We start from the raw sequence: 23,113 nt of genomic DNA, 5'->3' as shown, positions 1-23,113 counted from the left end.
CAGTTCGAGTTTTGGTCACCGCTGATCTAATCCTTCAAGCCGCACTATAGCCTGGGGTATACTCATCCTCTAACAGAAATGAGTACCAGGGGCATATCCTAGGGGAAAAGCGATGGACACGTAGGATTGACATCCCTTCTAGCGTCGTGCATTATAGGCACTATGTTCGATTCAAGTTTATCAAGTATGGCCTAAGTTCGCTCTGCAGAAGACCTGTCGTGTTTGCTCTACCTTGTTATAAAAATATTCGCTGTTCTCCACATCTATTATTCTCCCTTTATGGGAGGGCACGGACGGGGACTGCCTTCGCACTCAGGCCTCTCGGTTGGTCCCATTGTACTACCCGAGATGGAATGATGTGCATACCCTAATGCCTCTCGCGTTACAGATCACCCTGCGTCCCGCCTCCGAACTCTCCTACAGCCTACCTGATTCCTTTTCACATAGACCTCACCGCGGTCCCAGGAGAGCCCAAGGTGCCTAGCGCTACCACCAACAACGAATGACCATATATCCACGGGGTCCAACCTCGGCAGCGGCCCGCAGCCGACTCTACATCGGAGCAAGCCCGAAACCTCGGAAAAAACGCAGATAATGAAAGAATCCTTGACTAAGTGATTACCAATACTATCTTTCTTTCCTTCTCAGGCATCCTAATGTCCGGTATTTCCCTCCCTCCAAATTATCTCCCTCCAAATTATCTAAATACAGTCCCAGAAAGAAATGGCTCTACTCTTGAAGATCCCTGCAGAGTACGATTCACACCACAACTATTTAACAACGGTTTTCAATTTTATTTGTATAGTATTACAGGAAGGTATTTCACAACTAATGCTAAAAACACGATACAGTACGACAATCCCGATTATGACAATTCATCGCAAGCATTACGATAGCTTTGTACTAGGGTGCCTTTTTGGAGACTACATAATTCAGGTCTCGGATACTGTTGAAAGTTTTTAAAAGTAATTATGCAGATCATTTTTCGTTTACCATCATTGTTTTACTGCTCGATGTATAAATATTCATTTCATATTAAAAATAGATCAATTTTCATAGCATATTCTCAAATGCCTTTCGGGTTACGACAACAATCGCAGTAAAATGCACTTCAATAAATGCCAAAGCGATCTCGTGTGTACCACTGCTTTGGAGTTTGAGCACTGAGCATACATAATACATTGAATCTGGAACAAAAAAATTAGGCTGTTAATTTTTTTTGGAACTGTACTTTCAATGACTGAAGTGAGCAACAAGCGTGGAGCTCATATTGCTCTTGTTATCAGTCTCCAGATTCTTTAAAAAGGCACAACAAAACGCAGGTCTCTTACAATTCTTAGATATTTCTCCCTTTAACTTTCCGCTGTTTAACGTATAGTAATATTTTGCATAAACGTTTAATGCCTTCAAATTTTGCAATGATTGTTTTGTCTTGTATTCCCTTCAAGAACTGACTGTGTTGTCTGTTTCATCTTCAATATGATGAGAATTCTTAACTATTATTAGACATTCACAAGGTGGGGATTCACTGGTCATGTGGCCGACAAAACAAGGCAAAGGCATAAACAGTACCTCTTACCCTTACTCGGAATCTAACCTGGATCTGTTGCATTTCTATCAGGGAACATTACACATTATTATTATTATTATTATTATTATTATTATTATTATTATTATTATTATTAATCACAGATTAATAATAATAATAATAATAATAATAATAATAATAATAATAATAAGTATATGATTATGTCTCGTGACCAAAATATTGCAGGCTACGAAATGGAAATATAAAAATTGGAGATTTATCCTTCGAAGAGGTGGAAAAATTCAAATATCTTATAGGAACAGTAACAAATATAAATGACACTCGGGAGGAAATTAAACGCAGAATAAATATGGGAAATGCCTATTATTATTATTATTATTATTATTATTATTATTATTATTATTATTATTATTATTATTATTCGGTTGAGAAGCTTTTGTCGTCTAGTCTTCTGTCAAAAAATCTGAAAGTTAGAATTTATAAAACATTTATATTACCGGTTGTTCTGTATTGTTATGAAACTTGGACTCTCACTTTGAGAGAGGAACAGAGATTAAGAGTGTTTGAGAATAAGGTTCTTACGAAGATATTTGAAGCTAAGAGGGATGAAGTTACAGGAGAATGGAGAAAGTTACAAAACGCAGAACTGCACACATTGTATTCAACTGACATAACTAGGAACATTAAATCCAGACGTTTGAGATGGGCAGGGCATGTAGCAGATATGGGCGAATTCAGAAATGCATATAGAGTGTTAGTTGGCAGCCGGAGAGAAAAAAGACCTTTGGAAAGGCCGAGACGTAGATGGGAGGGATAATATTAAAATGGATTTGAGTCGGGTGGGATATGATGATAGAGACTGGATTAATCTTGCTCAGGATAGGGACCGATGGCGGGCTTATGTGAGGGCGGCAATGAACCTCCGGGTTCCTTAAAAGCCATTTGTAAGTAACAATAATAATAATAATAATAATAATAATAATAATAATAATAATAATAATAATAGTAATAATATCCTAATCCCATTTTATGGACTGTTAATTTGGATTTTCCATGGACTGTGCTGAATAATATACTGTAATTTATATTTTAAAATTATTGTGGGAAATTAAGTGAACAAGTTCCCCGTCTATTGTGTTATTATATCGGAGTGGTGTACAGCTTCGTTAGGCATTGACCGTGAACCACTATTACTGTTTGTCGTTCTGGGAAATGTTTCTCCGTGTAATTCTCTTACGGTTAAAATTTGATACACTTCAAAGCTCTAACGTTGGTCACAAGTAACAGAACTGAGAGAAGTGAGGTAAAGTTTGACCTGTGAAATAACTACTCCGAGAAAGAAAATTAGTTTGTATATTTCGATCAATGTGTATAAAGTTTTCTGTCAGTGCTAATTTCGTTGCATCTCTCGGTTGCTTACATTATGGAGATAACTAGACTGGAAAAATTACTGTATTCATAATGTCCATTACAGCTGAATTCTTATTTTTTCTTCCCTTTTCCTCATTCATCCCCTTCTTTCTCCAGTTTCATTCATCTGGTAATCAAATGTCTTTGTCCTTGCACCTACGTATAGTTCCATTCTTTCTTCCTGAATATCTTATGTGGATAATCGTGTCAGACTTATCTCTTCGTGTAGCTTTTTAATGTGCTTTTGATTGTTGCAGCCGTCGTATCTTGGAATCAACATTTTTATCCCAACTGCAACCAAGGGGGGAGATACACCATTGGCCTTCAGAAATTTAGTGAAATTTATTTTTTTTATATCTCGGTTACTATAAAAGTTAATTAACAAAACTTTTCATACTTAATATACATACATTACACTTTATAAAACACTATTCAGAATATTAAAATAACAAATAATTACCTGTAAAACAATATCAAAGTTACACGAATTTTTACAACCATAAAGCACTTACATAATAAAATCTACAACTAATTCAATATCAGCATGATTCTTTACAGAAATATTCTAAAGATCTACATCAACAACATAGTCTAGGATCTTTTATCTATTCCTTCAACAAATATTTTTGTTCTTAATCGTTACCTTCAATATTAGATTTTCTAAATTTTCTTATTAAGAAAAATATATTGCCTGAAGGAATAGGTAAAAGATTTTAAACTGTGTTGTGGATGTAGGTCTTTAGAATATTTCTGTAAAAGAATCTGGCAGATATTTAATTAATTGTAGATTTTATTATGTAAGTGCTTTACGGTTGTAAAAAAGTATATGCAAATTTGATAGTATTTTTACAGGCAATTACTAGCTGTTTTAATATTCTGGATTGTGTTTTATAATGCGTAATATATGTATATTAAGCATGAAAAGTTTTGTTCATTTAGCTTTTATAGTAGCTGAGATATGAAACAAAATGAATTTCACTAAATTCTTCAGGTAAATGGGCTACCTGCCCCCTTAAATGTCTATTTCTGCTGTACAGTTGGTTACCAATTACACTTTTATATCTGTAGCTAACGTCTACTGAAAGACCCGAGCGTCTGGAGCTTTGACTTAATTTTTTAGCTCTGTATCTTTTGTATACATTATTCGCGTTTTACACAGAAATTGACAAAAAAGTTGTTGAAAAATATAACGTCTTTTATTTGTACAGTATTTGTTTGTACAGTGCGTCATTCCTAAATATTGGCCTTGTGCAGGCAGTAATTTTCTTAAGCTTGTGCATATTGCGGTTCGAACTAGCGTCGTGCAGTATAGGCGCTACGTTCGATTCAATTTATCGAGTATGGCGAAGTTACACAATGCAGAACTGCACGCATTGTATTCTTCACCTGACATAATTAGGAACATTAAATCCGATGTTGCTCTGTAGAACGAGGTCTGTCGTGTTTGTTCCACCTTGTTATAAAAATATTCGCTGTCCTTCACTCATGTTTTAAGCCCTTAAGGGCCGTTTTCATAGACATCCTTACCGTGGGCTTTCGGTGGATGATCAGCGAACTAACGTTTTTCGTATTCATAAACCAGTGTCAGCGATATGATATGATATGAATCCTGTTTAGCACGCTCGTAGCCCGGGCTAGCGAAATGTCTATGAATAGCACCCCATGAATTTTAACACATATATTGCGATTAGTTTTTCGCATGAAATAAGACGAAATTGTTATTGTCTTAGTTGCCTCTCCCATGTTTAAACATGCAAGACAATAATGCAAACAGTACTTCTTTATATAAAAAGTACAATATAAAACGACAATACAAGTTGAAATACCAGCTGGATTATGAAGGATTTGTTGGAGAAGAACGAGTTAATAGTACAATCCCTAAAAGTGGATGAATATGATGTAAATGGTTCGCTGACACTGTGAGATATTACAATTATTTGTCTATACCGTAGTTGCATAGTTTTAAAGCTCATGAAATTTGCTGGTAATACATTTTAAGCCTATTTACTGTTGTACAACCTAAGACGATACTAAAAATCTGTTTCATAGAATCATAGTTAATATGTAAAAAAGACGCACCAGTAATATGGGAAGCCACCGGCGTAGCTCAGCCGGCTAAGGCGCTTGCCTGCCGATCCAGAGTTGCGTTCGGGCGCGGGTTCGATTCCCGCTTGGGCTGATTACCTGGTTGGGTTTTTTCCAAGGTTTTCCCCAACCATAAGGCAAATGTCAGGTAATCTTAGGCGAATCCTCGGCCTCATCTCGCTATCACCAGTCTCATCGACGCTAAATAACCTCGTAGTTGATACAGCGTCGTTAAATAACCAAGTAAAATAAAATAGAAAGTAATATGGGTAATATAACATTGACCATTAAAGCCACCGGCGTGGCTCAGTCGGTTAAGGCGCTTGCCTGCCGGTCTGAAGTTGCGCTCGGGCGCGGGTTCGATCCCCGCTTAGGCTGATTATGTGGTTGGGTTTTTCCGAGGTTTTCCCCAACCGTAAGGTGAATACCAGGTAATCTATGGCGAATCCTCGGTCTCATCTCGCCAAATACTATCTCGCTACCACCAATCTCATCGACCTCGTAGTTGATACAGCGTCGTTAAATAACCAACTAAAAAAATTACTCATTAAATTTGATACTAAAGTTTGAAGGATAAGGCTGATTATCTGAATGAAGGGAAGAGAGCAACGGTGAATTGTCCAATGGTTGAGCTGTTAGGACTTTTTCCATTGCTAATTTTCAAACATTGTAACACAACTTTCGAAGAGTGGATCTCTTTTCGTCGTCAAGTGAAAACCTACCGACAGTCAGACAGGCTAGCTGTTTGTAACGATTACAGTAGCTTTTCACCTGACGACGAAACGTTGTGTTACAATTTTTTAAAATTAGCAATGGAAAAAGTCCAAACAGCTCAACTATTGGATGATTATTATTATTATTATTATTATTATTATTATTATTATTATTATTATTATTATTATCTTAGAATAATATTCTCCACTTAGACTATCAACTTCTACTCTCTGTTGTATTATTGAAGTTGATGAATATTGGTAATTTAGAAGTTTCCTTGGTCTTACATTCGCACACTGCAATCTGATAGGTCACAGAACATTGAATGACGCCGCCTATCAGGTACGATTGAATTGTCATTTGCATTACGTCATCTGCCCCAAGTCTGGTACCGTGCTCTGTGTAGGTTTATGGTGGCATTGAGTTCGACATGTCTGCCATACACAACGGTGAGAGTTCATTTTAATCATAAAAATTACAGGATTATTCTCATGGTCTATTCAGATTTCAGAACAGTAAATATTCCAAAGGCTGTATCACTGGTATTGTCAAGTCTGGAGGCCATGGTGGTCACGCATCTTTGGCTACTGTTCTTTAACGGCTCTGACAGACCAACTTCAGTTGATTGTTGTATGCTCCATATTATCTAACTGTTGTAAAAGTTCCGGTTAATTAAACAGTGAAAAATTTTTACTCATTTTAACTCGATTGTCAATAGCAACATTATCAAGAACTTCCTGTAACCATTGAATTCGTTACAAGGACATTTCAAATTGAACTTAAATCAGTCACTCCCAAATTCTATTTCGTGCAGAATTGGGAACATAGAAATCGGTTTTTAACAGTCAAATTGCAGAGTCACATCTATTTAGACTGCGAAATTGAAGTCTTCTGTGAATGTGAGCCAAGTGAAGATCAAATAGTTGTAGTTTGTATTAGTTAAATTTCTGCTCCCTGTACTGATTTTATAATAGCACATTTTTATCCTGCAATACTAGATACATTAGGTTCCTAGCCAGTATTGCAGCTTATCTTGAAGAAAGACTAGGGTTCGATCCCGGGGAGGTCCTGTGAGATGATTTAAATATCTTTTGTAGGTTAATATGGAAATACAATTGAAGTTATTACTTTTTCTTTTATGATGCGAAATACAAATATTCATGCTACAGAGTCAACTGCAAGAATTACCACATTTATTTAATCGGAAATGTATATTACTAAATCAAATATTGTTAAGTGGCTGGAACTTTTTACTTGAAGTCATTGTTTCTATATTATATTCTTCACCCAAAAGTACTCTGCAACATGTGTCATGTTTATATTATTTTATTTGATTATTAGCCCCGAAAAATATTTAAGGAAAATTATTAAATAGTTGGGTTTTCGGGTTCCAGTACCGTTGAGTTCAACTGACAGCTTGGTGAAAAATATGATATTGAGGTAGATTTTTTTCCAGCCGCTTGCCACTTTTCCAGCAGTTCACCATGACTAAAAAATGAGGTGTTATCCGAATTTGTGAATTTAACTGAAAGTTTGGTAAACAATATGATATTGGGTAGGATTTTTTCGTCGTAGTTCTTCCCTTCCCCTACCACTCTTCCAGTAGTTCACCATGACCAGTTAATAAGGTGATATCTGAAGTTGTGAATTCAACTGAATGTTTAGTGAACAATATGATATTGGGGTAGGTTTTTTCGGTGTAGTTCTTTTCCTCTGTCACTTTTCCAGTAGTTAACCGTGATCAGTCAATGAGGTGATATCCGACGTTGTGAAACTGGAAGTTTTGTGAACAATATGACATTAGGGTAGGTTTTTTCGGTATAGTAGTCATCCCCTGCCACTTTTTCAGTAGTTTACCCCCATTCAATTGTGAGGTGATATCCGACGTTGTGAAACTGAACGTTTTGTGAATTATATGGTATTGGGGTAGGTTTTTTGTATAGTTCTCTTCCCCTGCCACTTTTCCAGAAATTCACTGTCACCATTCAGTGAGGTGGTAACCAATTTGACCTGTCAACAATTTTAACATAGTCTGCGACACATAAACGATACTTCATATCTGTTCAGTGAACTTAAATGTCACAAAAATTTTATTATTGATATCTAAGATAGGCTCTTTGAGGGGGCTAAGTAAACTTCATCAAACACAAATAGCCCTAAAGTTAAACCTAGAAAAACACAAACTCTTATCTTATCTTTTCAAAAGAAAGCACCCTCCTTAACACCACATGGGTATTAAATGAACGCTCGGACTATACCTGGTTAGTTATCCATGAAATAAGTAAGTTATACACATCTATTTTGGAAGAAAAAAAATTATCTAAAATCGGCTGGCCACTTTTTAGTCGCGTGAGCTGCAGAGCAGAAAACTGGTTAAAGAAAAGAGAAACAAACCGTGAGAAAAGATGCACTCTTTGCAGTACAGCAATACGTTCATTTATTGACCGCAAGTTATGAGATATGTATAGTACCTCTCAGTCTATGGTCGGGCATCACCATAGTTTAATGTGCAATAATTCACAGAGCGAAAATGTGGGAATGAAATGTCCCTCTTGGGGCCACTTGGAAACATTGTATTGGACGAAGTAAATTGGGCATCAGTGTGAAGAGTCCGGGGTTAATTTATACGCTGTAAAGACTCGAATCGCTGCCAAGTCGCCTGCGAGGTTCATGCCAAGACGAAGCTTGGTTTATATAATACATTTTTTTGTGTTGCCGCAGCTCTAAGGTTATCCACCAGTCGTACATCAAAATGTAACAAAGCTGTTTAATCAACAAGTCGTCTTTATAGTAAACAGCAAAGTGGATTACTTAAAATATTATTTTACATTCACATTCCGTAGTTACGTCTTCCATAGGCAAGGGTGTGCCCCTCGTCTTGCATTGTCTTTCTTAACATATGAACTAGCATCGTGACCAGGAAATCTCACCAAATACGTAGTTCTTGTTAAAAATCCACAAGAGAGAGTAAAGATCACAAAGTTCAGCCCAAGAATTTCTGTTACGAATCCATACAATAAGCCTCAGAATGGGACTGATTCTCTGGTACGACCTCAGCAATAGTAACAAATATGAATGACACCGGGAGGAAATTAAACGCAGAGTAAATATTGGAAATGCCTGTTGTTATTCGGTTGAAAAGCTTTTGTCACCTAGTCTGCTGTCAAAAAATCTGGAAGTTAGAATTTATAAAACAATTATATTACCGGTTGTTCTGTATGGTTGTCAAACTTGGACTCTCACTTTGAGAGAGGAACAGAGATTAAGGGTGTTTGAGAGTAAGGTTCTTAGGAAAATATTTGGGGCTAAAAGGGATGAAGTTACAGGAAAATGGAAAAAAGTTACACAATGCAGAACTGCACGCATTGTATTCTTCACCTGACATAATTAGGAACATTAAATCCAGATGTTTGAGATGGGCAGGGCATGTAGCATGTATGAGTGAATCAAGAAATGCACTGGAGACTGGATTAATCTTGCACAGGATAGGGACCGATGGCGGGTTTATGTGAGGGCGGCAATGAACTTCCGCGTTCCTTAAAAGCCATTTGTGAGTAAGTTTTAAATGTAAACATCTCTATTACAATTTTGACTTTTTCATCCCTAATTTTTTGTAAAAAGAAAAAAAAAAAATACCTTGAGCCAATACCATCTGCCTTTTCAGAACGTGATATCCCAGAAGGTAGCGGTAGGAAATGAGGTGTGAAATTTGACCAACCAAATTTGTTGTGTTAGAATGAATCAGATTTATTTAGTAACTATTTTATTTTGTACATAAGCATACAAAAATCTTTATTGGAATTAACTGTTTGCTGTTTCCGGTAACATATGATTTACAGTATAATGATGCACGTGGCTAGGAAAATCTACTAGATAATCAAATCAGTTTCATGTGATAAAATTGCTATACAGGGTGATTCAAAACTTCTGCGACAAACTCTGAGGGGTGATAGATCTAACAATAAGGAATCCTTTTTGTTAAACAGCCTATGTCTTTTGACGCGTCGTTTCGAAGTTACCGTTGAAAATGTTTTTGCGCGGGCGTACGTCAATGTATGCGAAGTGTGCACCCCTATTTGTTTGTTGAGATGTTTGTAAGAGACGAGAAGGGTTGTTGTTGTTTGTTTACATTTAGTATTCAATACCTTTTCGTTTCAGTTCAGTGTAATCACCAAATGAGAATGGATGTCTACGCGGTCTTCAGCCAATGCGCCGGGACGAAGAGACCCATCGTCTCGAAGGCGCTGATAAAGTCGAGCAAACATTGTGTGGTGAGGGTGATTTCTGTTTTGAAACTGTTGTTGGTACATTTGGAGAGCTCTTCTTCCGTTTCCGCGAGCCTCCTCATGACACATTACCATGTCGGCTAACTCGGGAAAAGTGTAGACACCCATTCTCAATTGATGATTAGACTGAACTGAAAGGAAAAGGTTTTGAACATTAAACCTAAATAAACAACAAGCACCCTTCTCGTCTCTTACAAACATCTCAACAAACAAACGGGGTGCACACATTCGCATAAGCTTACATTGACATACGCTCGCGCAAAAACATTTTCAACGGTAACTTCGAAACGACGCGTCAAAAGAGAGGCTGTTTAACAAAAAGGGTTCCTTGTTGTTAGATGTATCACCCCTCAGTTTGTCGCAGAGGTTTTAAATCACCCTGTATATTGTAAATTAAAACTCACCTTTCACTACCTCCCGGTATTTTGAAGAAACATTTTGTGGGGTGACTAATCCTCATATTTCCGCAATCGGGATACTCGCAATTAATACGTGCAGCGATTGCAATGTAACGGACATAAAGTCGGCCTGGGTAGCGTAGTCGGTATAGCGCTGGCCTTCTGTGCTCGAGGTTGCGGGTTCGATCCCGGCCCAGGTCGATGGCATTTAAGTGTGCTTAAATGCGACAGGCTCATGTCAGTAGATTTACTGGCATATAAAAGAACTTCTGCGGGACAAAATTCCGGCACACCGGCGACACGCTGATATAACCTTGGCAGTTGCGAGCGTTGTTAAATAAACCAGAATTTTTTAACAGACATAAACAAGAATTCTGTAACTTACTTACTTACTGGCTTTTAAGGAACCCGGAGATTCATTGCCGCCCTCACATAAACCCACCATTGGTCCCTATCCTGAGCAAGATTAATCCAGTCTCTATCATCATATCCCACCTCCCTCAGATCCATTTTAATATTATCTTCCCACCTACGCCTCAGCCTCCCCTAAGGTCTTTTTCCCTCCGGCCTCTCAACTAACACTCTACATGCATTTCTGTATTCGCCCATACGTACTACGTGCCCTGCCCATCTCAAACGTCTGGATTTAATATTCCTAATTATGTCAGGTGAATAATACAATGCGTGCAGTTCTGTGTTGTGTAACTTTCTCCATTCTCCTGTAACTTCATCCCTCTTAGCCCCAAATATTTTCCTAAGCACCTTATTCTCAAACACCATTAACCTATATTCCTCTCTCAAAGTGAGAGTCCAAGTTTCACAACCATAAAGAACAACCGGTAATATAACTGTTTTATAAATTCTAACTTTCAGATTTTTTGACAGCAGACTGGACGATAAAATCTCCAGCTTCTCAACCGAATAATAACAGGCATTTCCCATATTTATTCTGCGTTTAATTTCCTCCCGAGTATCATTTATATTTGTAACTAAAATTAAAAAATTAAAAAAATTCCTTAAATTTATTTCTAGGACCAACAACTTAAACATAGAATATGCATATTAATTCTCAATTTCCAGGAGTTAAATTCAGTGGGGGAATGTTGGTAAGAAATTATGTTAGCGGTCTCAGTGGAGGCTGTTTAGAGTTAAAAGCGATTAACAGAAAAAATATTGGATTGAACCCTTCTGTCCTATTATAGCCCTCTATGTATCTAAATGCATAGACGAATAATATAATCTCGAGTGAATTAAAAGGAGAAAGATCTAGGGCTGCGTCGACATGAAGTGCTCACGCTGAACCATCTCGCCGTGTTATTTATTACGAGCAGATATCCGGTGCTCCAGCGGCGCCACATCATCTCTCAGTATCGAGCCGGGCCGTTTCCCTCGCATCTTAAGGAACACATTTACCTGATGGACGACAGATTTCTCCGTAGTTCTGCTTCTCTTGATGTTTAACTCGTCTCTCTCGCCCAAGATGACGTCACGCCTGCAATAAATGTGCTATAAATAAGCGATACGCACTTGGAATCACTGGTTTCCTTCAACTTCAGTAGCTATTTTGGTCCCCTTTTAATTTACAAGATACGGAGCCTGCATTTGCGACAATTAATTGACGGATTGGTTAATTTTAATATTATGCAGACTGAAGGAACGTTTTATTTATGGTATTAGAAATCACTAATTTTCAAAAGTAACATTACTAATTTTTAACGTAACGTACCGATACCCCAAATACACTTTTCGTCATGTTTAGGGTTATCATAAGAAGAAGTTCTATAGGAGGACATTGCTGAAAAAGGAGGACTTTTTAAAAATTGGTATGAACAAAATTAAAGATAAAAACAATGGCTCACCTTAGTTTTCTCACTAGTTGCTGGATCAGTATTACATCTGTACCCTACTTATCGGTGGAGCCCACTTTATACACAAGAGCCTAAACAGACAAACTTATATCTTGTAACAAATAACCATGGAACTGTTCACAGGACATGTCCTTGAAATTATATTTCACCATGATGATGCCTCTGACTGTTTCCATTAGCATGCGATTTCGTTCTTTTGTCCATTGAACAGATAGGCTATCAGGGAAAATACTCTCTCAGCACTTCCATTGTGACTTGGGATGAATAAATAGAACTGACATATTTTTAAGAGTTCTGAGAAAGTTTCAGTGCTCGCAGAACTATTGGAATTGAAGAATTTGTACCATTGTTTATCTAAACTTAAATCTTTGTCCGAATTAACTTGATTGACATATCTTTATACATTGCAGAATAAAATTGGTAAAATAGCTTAGAATCATGAATGGTGACATTTTTAGAATGTAAGAATGCATTCCGGCACACCGGCGACACTGATATAACCTCTGCAGCTGCGAGCGTCGTTAAATAAACTGTAATTTAAGAAATAAAATGAAAAACTGTTCACTTCACGTGCTTGATTGACCCACTGCGTGTGGGAGAATTACGAGACATCAGCGTTTATTTCTGCTTGAGAGCGAGTAATTGTGTAATACTCGGCTGGTTTAAAGCTTTCTGAAAACAGCCGGCGGCGTGCGGCGCCTGAAGTCGAGAGTTGGGCGGGTCGCAAGCTATCGATTGCCGCTGCTCCGTCGGTCGGCGTGAAGCGTTGCCAAATGAAAAGTCTTAACCTGACTCAAGCCAGCACTCGGTCATCAGGTCACTCAGCTGAGATTTAAAGTCGGATGTTAATCTTCCTATTCTTATTCTTACTGCCACATTTTCATGTCCTCGTAGTGTAGAAATTTGTTTTTTATTCCACTTCATTGAAGGTGAAAGGAAAAGTGTGTAGATGGATTTTTGCCCGTTTTGATAATTGAGTGTATAGTCCAATAGGAAATTCATTTATATTCCAAAATTAATGTTTCATATTTTATAACCGAAATTTCAGTTTTGAAATATCTTTGTAACTCTCTCTGTTTCATCGAACATTTCTTAAAATGCTGAATAATGTTAACGTTGTGGCCATTCAGTGATTGAATATCGACATATAGTTGCGCATAATTTTAGTGGTGTTATCTAAGTACTGGTAGCCTACAGTTTACGAAGTGTAAATTGTTTGATGTAATTTTAAATCGGACTTGGAAGTCAACAATAACTTTTTTATTTAAAGTAAGTACTTCCTTTCTTCATTATCCAAACATCCTATAGATCCTATTTTAACAGACGAAAAGATGACCTCATCCAAGCATCTCGGAGGATCTCGCAACGCCCTCTCCGTCTCCCCACTTGACTCTTAAATGGCAAAGTTAATGTTACAGAGCGGCGTGTGTGCTGCTTCAGATTGTTCCTGGCAACCTTAAAAGAAGCTTTGTTCAATACATTCTCTCTCAGTATGCAGGAGAATATTTTTATAACCTGAAAACTTCTAAAAGAATGACTTCATTTAAAATTGTTAGAATTATCTATAACAGAAGTTTTTGTTATCAAGTCTGCTCTCAAAAACACTGACAGAATTTGTAAAACAGTTATATTACGGGTTGTTCTGTATGGTTGTGAAACTTGGACTTTCACTTTGAGAGAGGAACAGAGATTAAGGATGTTTGAGAATAATGTTCTTAGGAAAATATTTGAGGCTAAGAGGAATGAAGTTACAGGAGAATGGAGAAAGTTACACAACGCAGAACTGCACGCATTGTATTCTTCACCTGACATAATTAGGAACATTAAATCCAGATCTTTGAGTTAGGCAGGGCATGTAGCACGTATGGACGAATCCAGAAATGCGTATAGAGTGTTAGTTGGGAGGCCGGAGGGTAAAAGACCTTTGGGGAGGCCGAGACGTAGATGAGATGGGATATAATGATAGAGACTGGATTAATATTGCACAAGATAGGGACCGATGGCGGGCTTATGTTAGACCGGCAATGAATCTCCGGATCCCATAAAAACCATAAGTAAGTAGGGCCTAAGTAAGAATTATCTATAATTAACAAAAATTAGATGACAATTGATAGAAATGTTATTTACTTGTTCAACTTATTTTCATAGCGAGTGACATTTTTATGTATGAGTACTAAATAATGAGTGCTCACACTTTGACACTGATATAAATCAGTGACGTCAGCGTTACAATGAGACATGCAAGATACAATAATCAATAGCATTCGTGCAATGTACGATAGTGTACTTAATAAGGCAATGCAAAACCCACATTCAATTGCTAAATAGCTTGAAATAATATTACTACACTGACTTCTACATTTCATCCAGCAGAACACAGCAAAGTGACAAGAGTAAATTAGAAAGTACCGGACGTGTATGTAGCTAAAATAACATATTTTTATTTTTTAATTGTTGCGTCCTCCGCTTCTTGAACATCTGCATCTTTGCGTTAGTAAGAAGAAATACTCTCTTTCAGAATATTTTTAGTAGGTTATTTTACGACACTGCAGCGTGCTGCATCAACATCTCAGGTTATTTAGCGACTGAATGAGATGAAAGTGATAATGCCGGTGAAATGAGTCCAGGGTTACCCAGCATTTTCTCATATTGGGTTGAGGGAAAATCCCGGAAAAACCTCAACCAGGTAACTTGCCCCGACCGGGGTTCGAATCTGGGCTACCTGGTTTCGCGACCAGATGCGCTAATCGTTACGCCACAGAAAAATATTAGCATGTGTTTAGTAATTAAATAGAAATTTCCCGTTTTTCGAGAATTTCGGGAAATTTCTCTCCACCTGACAACATTGAATAAAGACATTGTTAGGTAATGTAAGAACAATATCTAATAAGATTCAAAATTTAAATTTAAAAACTGTACGGTAAAAAAAACAAATCATGATCATTCATTATGGAATATCCGACTTAAAAAGCAAAATTTAAAAAGAAGACATTAGAGCGGATTTCGAGATAAATCACTATGATGTGTAGGCCTATTTCATTTCAAATAAAAATTCGTTAATCTTTCACTACTGTACTTTGATTATTTCTTGTGCATCATTGCTCGATAAATTTGCTTGTAAATTCTGAACATGACCAACATCCATCCAATTGTTTAGGAGAAATCGCTATACGTAGAGAGAGAGACAGACTGCATGCTCAAATTTTGATGTGCCATTTGTACCAACTCAAAGAAAGGAGAGAACTAAGAATACAGGGTTGTTTCCGATCTCTGATAACGAATTTGAATGACGTCATGTGCGCCAGGAATCACACCGACATGCGACAGCTGAATTGCGGCAAGAGGTGACAGACCAGTAGTGAATGATTTCATAATCAGAGTGCACGGTGTATCACAGTAGCAATGCCCAAGAAGATCGAGCCTTTTTGGGAGGGATACATAACAACCCTTTCCGATTCCAAGTACAGTCAAGTGAAAATAAAAGAAGCCTGCAATAAACATGATTTCGTTAATTCCAAGAAAGGCATATTGTGTGTAGGGTACCTAATAAGACTGGCAAAGCTAGGATGGGATTAATATTCCAGAGTAGGAAAAGCAAGCAAATCCACCCCCCGTCACAAGTCGCCGCACCCCACGAGATGATACAAATTAATTCCATTCGAGCTTTACCAATCTTATTAAGTACACAAAAGATGCCTTTCTTGGAAATAACGAAATCTCATTTATTGCAGGCTTCTTTTATTTTCACTTAGCTGTACTTGGCATCGTAAAGGGTTATGTACCCCTGCCAAAAAGGCTCGATTTTCTTGGGAATTTCTGCTGTGAGTCGCCGTACACTCTGACTATGAGATCTCTCACTACTGGTCTGTCACCTCGCGTCACAGTTCAGCTGTCGTGTGACTCCTGACGCACATGATGTCATTCAAATTTGTTATCAGAGATCGGAAACAATCCTGAACAAAGAAGAGATTGGATTGTTAATTCGAATCTCCACGCAACACGAATTAACTGATGGTTTCAAATTTTTTAAGATGGTGGTGGTTGTGATGGTGCCTGGCGTGTAACTGAAGAAATGCATAATGTCCTGCTAGAAAGTTACAGAGAGATAATGTTTGAAAACTAGACGGGAGAGGATGAAAGAGATGAGCACGCGAAGGAACCTTCAAAAACATAAAAAAGCAATGAAAAAATAGATGACATGAAAGATTAATAACTAAAGCTGTATGGTGTTTTCTTTGCAGACCACAATCGCCAGCAGCAGGCGGGTGGCGGCGGGGTGTTCAAGCCTGGGAGCGAGGCGCCACCGTCCAACAAGCCAGGGGAAGTGTCTGTGCTGCCACAGAGACCCTCGCCTGCACCCCAGCCGAACCCGGTGGAGATATTACTACCCGAACTGCGGCACAATGCTGCCGGCTTCGAAGCGCTTGGCGTCTTAGTCCAGTACCTTGTGTACAACGTGAGTACTGACATTCACTTGTTCGTGGTCTGGCAAACGGACACAGAGCCCAAGATTTGTTCCTTTCTAGCACCCTTTGGTTGTGGTGAATTTTGATAGTCTGATATTGTTGAATTAATTTTCTAAGGAGGCCAGCATCTATCATGTGCAATTCGTTACCCCAGATGAGATGATGATCCAAGCTCAAAGTTGTTGACTAGCGGAGGCATTTTCATAGTAGTTTTACTCACAAATACTGGAAGACACCATTGAGCGCTATCCAGCAGAGCCTTCTGTATCTAAAATAGGAAATAAAGGCAGTCGATACAAGAGTCCTTTTCAGATTTTTGCATTCGAACTTTGTCGGTTGAATGCCGTAAGGTAACTTCACTCTCTCCTAGAAATAGCTGTACTTAATTTTTTATCCGAAAATATTAATTACCATCGACCGGACTTGAAGCCGCGAGCACGGAAACCACTTCTACATCATTTTGAACTTAACATCAGCCTCTGACAAGAAAGCCAGATTCCTACTTATTAGGTTTGTGAATAGGAATTTCTATGACATTCGGTTTCTCTTTGAAGAAGATATTATATAGAGTATTTCAAAAGTCAGTTCAAACATTAAGCTACTATAAATATTATAATATCTGAGATAGGGAAAAACAAAAACATCACAGTGTTGGGCAAACAACGGGAATTACAAAGCATTGGGAAGATGTCCGCCGTTCTCTTGTTCAACGTACAGCATTCTGTCTGCGACACCATTCACAGCATTTTGCAGATAATGTCTTGGAATATTGGCAATTTCTTGCGAGATGACATCTTTCAGTTGCATTAGGGTTGTTGAATGTGTCAGGAAAACTCGTTCTTTAAGGTAACCCCACAATCAAAAGTCGGCCGGATTGAAATCTGGAGATCGCGGAGGCCACATTGTTGTAAAGTGCATACTGATGACACGATCGCCAAACATCTGGGTAATTAACTATTTTGAAGGGATAAAGATGTGGGGTGAAGCGCCATCTTGCATGAAGATTATGTTTTCCATATTGTGATTCCTAAGTCTAGGGATGACGAAGTTCTGTAATATGCTGTAGTAGCGCTCCCCGTTTACTGTAACAACCTATTTTATTCCATTATTGTCCACACCTGTGGAGTAACGGTTAGCGCGTCTGCCCGGGAAAGCAGGTGGCTTGGGTTCGATTCCCGGTCGGGGCAAGTTAAGGCTGGTACACAATAAACTAGAAACGAGAATCGGAACGAAAACGAAAACGGTAAAATTGTTCAAATGTGTACATTTAAATGTGAGCATTCACAATTAACGAAAAGCTTGCTGGAGCCCAGGATCGGGAACGGAGAGTTGGCCAAGTTTCAACTTTGGCGTTCACGTTTCCGATCACAGCCCACTAGATTCATTCTATTGCCATCTAAAAGCTATTTTGTCGTCGTATATTTTATAGCAAGAAGACCGTGACATAACCTATGCATTATTTTGTTCTGTGCTGTGCATCATGGAGCAAGTTTTATTTGATGAGATTCTAATATTGAGTGTTGAGGAAAATCCTCACGTTTACGATAAGCAGCGCGCCTCGTATAAAGATGAGAAAATGAAGGAGAATACGTGGTTTTCAATAGCTGCATCTTTGAACACCGATCGTACGTGAATCATATTTTATTACTGTATTGGTTGTATTACACACTACATATTCATGCTTCAATTCAATAACTACCGTTGTGTTCATTTTTGTTCTATTACAAATGTTTCTTCTCTAATTATTTTACGTTATGGTAGACTTAAAATAGGTTGTGATAATAAAGATGCATGGGCATATTTATAGTACCGGTACCGTACCTAATGAAATGTTTCAGTTGAAATTTCGAAGTTGGTTAACCTGTGTTTATGTTGGCTGCCTTGTACTCATGAGAGAACGCCATTGATCAATTATACACAAATAACATCAGAATGCGTAATATCGACTTCACATATCGTTATTGACATGCATATCAATATGCATAGTCGTCTAAATTCTCGGTTTATTGTGAATCAAACATTTTCATATTCACGTCCTCTGCTTCTCGTTTTCATTCTGGCCCTCGTTCCCGGTTTATTGTGAATCAGCCTTTACCTGATTGAGGTTTTTCCGGAGTTTTCCCTCAACCCAATATGAGCAAATGCTGGGTAACTTTCGGTGCTGGACCCCGGACTCATTTCACCGGCATTATCACCTTCGTCTCATTTAGACCCTAAATAACCCAAGATGTTGATAAAGCGTCGTAAAATAACTTACTAAAAATTAATGATGGAGTTAACACGCGTAATTGAGGTTAGTTTTCCGATCAAAGTCATCAGTAGGCACTTTCCAACAATGTGGCCTACGCGATCTCCAGATTTCAATCCGGCCGACTTTTGGTTGTGGGGTTACCTTAAAGAACGAGTTTTCCTGACACATCCAACAACCGTACTGCAACTGAAAGATGCCATCTCGCAAGAAATTGCCAAGACATTATCTGCAAAATGCTGTGAATGGTGTCACAGACAGAATGCTGTACGTTGAACAAGAGAACAGCGGACATCTTCCCAATGTTTTGTAATCCCCGGTTTTTGCCCAACACTGTGATGTTTTTGTTTTTCCCTATGTCAGATATTATAATATTTATAGTAGCTTAATGTTTGAACTGACTTTTGAAATACCCTATATTTTTACTGGATTTCCTATTTCATTTTACCTTTTTCCGTAATTCAATTTTCCAGACTTCCTGAGTTTTCCTTGAAACTAGTTGTCTCTAAAATAATCTTCCAGGAACATGTTTTAAAATACCGTTGAATTGATTATCATATTCCTTCGAATATGTTCTTATGTCTTTTTACCAGTTTCTCTGACATAATTTTCCAGTAACATGTTCTAAGATGTCCTTGTACAAGTTTTCTAATATAGTTTTCCAGCAACTTATTATAAAATGTCGTTATACCAGTTGCTCTTATCATATTTTCCCCATGAACATGAACACCTTCCTTAAAATGATAAAAGTAGGCTCATTCATCTTAATGTAGATTTTTTATGTTTGTATTTACTGTAGTTATTACTACTCAAGCATTTCAGTTTAATTAAAAATTCCCTAAAGAAAGTAACTTATCTCCGCCTGTTGTTGGGATGTGGTGGTGTTTATTTTATTATTTTCTGAATTCTTTTTAAACGCTGTTTGGGGTCTAATATAATTCTTCAATTTTACGATATAATACCAATAATGAATTTGAATACCACATTTTAATGTGACAACATTTTTAATTCGTGTTCGCATTTTACTTGTGTTATTGTTTGTGTTTTTTTTTTTTCAAATAATTTTAGATAAGGCCGCAAATAGTCATTGTTGCTAACGCACCCTATTAAATATGGCTACCACTATCTATTGTCAGTGTGTTTTTTCAATACAATACAATATTGGAAGTGGGGGACATACTATTAACACAGAGCCTTCAGCTCGAATTTTATCGTCATTTTTTTACATTATATTTATTTATTATTTTTTAAGGATTTGAATACCGATTACAATTTCATCAAAATATGTCTGAAGTGTGAATGCAGATGGACACCATTTTGAATAACTCCTGTAACACATATCACTACTCATTATGAAGTAAAATTGTAATTACATGCGTGCTGTTACTATTAATCAAAGTTACACGAGTAAAAATACGTTGGAGGTTACGGATCAATAGTAATGCAGTCGATGTCTCCATGCAAGCATGTCTGATGGGCGTGTTTCCTTGTTGGGAGAGGAATTGACGTTTTATAGTACAGTACTAAAACTGTATAAGCCTATTATGCTAATGCAGAGACAGAACTCTTTGTTAACAGCTAGCCTATATTAATTCTTTGAAATGATGCTTTAAATAATGACAGTGTACATTCTAATATAATATGTATGTGTATAATGCTAATGGAGAGACAAAAACTCTTTGTTATCCAACTATATTAACTTAATTCTTTAAAATGGTGATTGATTTAAGTAGTGTAGGCCAGTGGTATTCAATCTTTTTTGCTAGCGTACTCCCAAAATATATTTGTTCCCCCAAACTGCATTGTAATTATTTTACTGTACTATAAGAATTAACAAAAATGTATGATTGATGTACTAAAAATTATTATTATTATTATTATTATTATTATTATTATTATTATTATTATTATTATTATTATTATTATTATTATTATTATTTACAGAAGGCCGCATTTCAACTAAGTAATATTCTTAAAAATTATAATCTTAATATATCTACAAAGAAAACTAAAGTTTTAGCTTTTAAAGGACCAGATACCTTACGAGCAAAAATTATTTTGGATGGGAAACCTATTGAGCAAGTAAATAATTTTAACTATCTAGGCTGTAATATCTCCTATTTTAAGAAGGAAGATCTTTTTAATAAACTTAGTAAATTTAATTTTATATGTGGCACAATAAAGAGATCACTGAAATACACTAGAAGAGAAACCAAACTAAAATTCTATAAGGTTATGGCTGTGCCTATATTGCTGTATGGTAGTGAATTTTGGACTTTAACCAAGAAAGAAGAAAAAACTATAGAAGCAGCTGAAATGAGGTTTTTACGTAGTGTAGCTGGTTGCACACTTTTGGATAAAAGGAAAAGTGAAGATATCAGGAATGAATTAAATATTTTTAAACTGATGGATAAAATAGAGCAATATAGGAACAATTGGAAGGAGCATGTTTAGAGTATGAAACCAGGCCGAATACCAAAAATCATTTTAGATTATAATCCAGAGGGTAGAAGAAGTGTTGGTAGGCCAAAGAAGAGATGGATACAACTTTTTAATTGAAATCTATGAGACCGGAACGAGCCTAAATGGCTCAAGCCGTGAAATGTTGATGATGATTATTATTATTATTATACAGTAGTTATTGATGCAATAATAATAGTAATGATTTAAGTAAAAAGTTACTCAAGCAAGGAAAAACAAGAGCTGATAACGCAAAAGAAACTATAATATACTGCAATAATTATCAAAAAGTATATTAAAATAAAATATGTCAGCATTTTTATATACGTAAAGTGGAATTCGTACTCCTTGAGACAACCCCGTGTACCCCTAGAAGTACGCGTACCATAGATTGAATACCACTGGTGTAGGCTGCATTCTAACATGATAGTTCATACGTGATTCGTACACAGGCATTTCTGTGACTGTGTTCAGGTACATACTGGTATGTGTTCTTGAGAAGGGAATACCAGTACATATGTTCAAATATTATTTTGCCGAAAAGCTTTAGTTATCGATAAATAAGACCCTTTGTACGCCCAACTGAAACTATTATAACCGACTCTGATATCTCAATGGTGTATTACACGTTATTATTAAAAATATCCATATAGACGTGTTCTTAATATTACACAGCTTTTTAGGTATGAGATATTTTGTGTGAAAGAACATTTTGAAGAGACACCGTTATCAGGCAACACGGCAGACAGAATTCTGTTTCGAAAACAAACATTAGAAAATGTAAATGTTCTCCTTTAGTTTGAAATATTTTAACAGAAATATGCCTCCAGTATGGGGTAACCTGAAAATTACTAAGTTTTTTTTTCTCCAGAAACTGGGCTTACAATTCTTTTTAAACAATGTTGCATGAATTTTAAATGTAGCTTATTTTATCTGGAAGAATACGCCTACAGTCCACGTGAAAAATTCCACTGAAATACTTTTTAAGAGCTTTATTGTGTTTTTAATGGCGCTTTCGGAATTTCATTAGTGCTTTGGTTTGCCAGTTTAGCAATTTTAACCTTTTCCATGGGAAATAAACATTCTGAAGGAAAATGCATACTAGGATCATGCTTACCATAAAGGTATTACTGACTTTTAATGAAGATAGCTCTAGTTTGTCAATTCTATGCCAACAGTGAATTGTGTGTATTGTTTGAATATCAAAAATTGGCTGAGACGGAGTGTAACTGCTCACACTAACGTGCATTGTGTACAGAATTACATATAGTTGGCCTACGCGTATGTGTGCAATCTCATTACCATTGTTTAAGACTACATAGCCTCAGAAATGCAGTCAAGGCAATGACATCCTACCATTAATGCAAATTTTGTTCAATATTTATGCTTTTTAATTTTAAAATATGATAGCATTGTTGTATGTTTCCAGCTGGATGCCTTTTCCACACCACATCTACGAAAAGACTTGGAGAGTATGAAGACTGAATGGCTTAAAACTAAGCTTGAACTAGGTAAATTTGAATTTTATTTTTAACAGATAATAAATTAATAATTTTGTAATACTCGAGCTTCAATAAATATTTTATTGATCTTCTCAATATTATTGTAACCAAATAGTATCTGTTTAAT

At 36.8% G+C, this 23,113-nt stretch overlaps 1 protein-coding gene across 5 annotated transcripts in view; it reads left to right on the top strand.

Annotated features, from left to right (window-relative positions):
• The window catches only part of LOC138696140 (restin homolog), a 921,493-nt gene that overhangs the window by 882,725 nt on the left and 15,655 nt on the right, over positions 1 to 23,113 (top strand). For all 5 annotated transcript variants that reach the window (XM_069820696.1, XM_069820698.1, XM_069820695.1 and 2 more), the window contains 2 exons: positions 16,552 to 16,766; positions 22,914 to 22,995. In XM_069820696.1, the coding sequence (XP_069676797.1) occupies positions 16,552 to 16,766; positions 22,914 to 22,995 (297 nt within the window). The remainder of the gene's footprint in view (positions 1 to 16,551; positions 16,767 to 22,913; positions 22,996 to 23,113) is intronic.

The sequence above is a fragment of the Periplaneta americana genome, chromosome 3 (assembly GCF_040183065.1).
Source record: "Periplaneta americana isolate PAMFEO1 chromosome 3, P.americana_PAMFEO1_priV1, whole genome shotgun sequence".
Classification (NCBI taxonomy): domain Eukaryota; kingdom Metazoa; phylum Arthropoda; class Insecta; order Blattodea; family Blattidae; genus Periplaneta; species Periplaneta americana.
The sequence above is the reverse complement of the archived record's forward strand: the minus strand, read 5'-3'. Positions and strand labels throughout refer to the sequence as shown.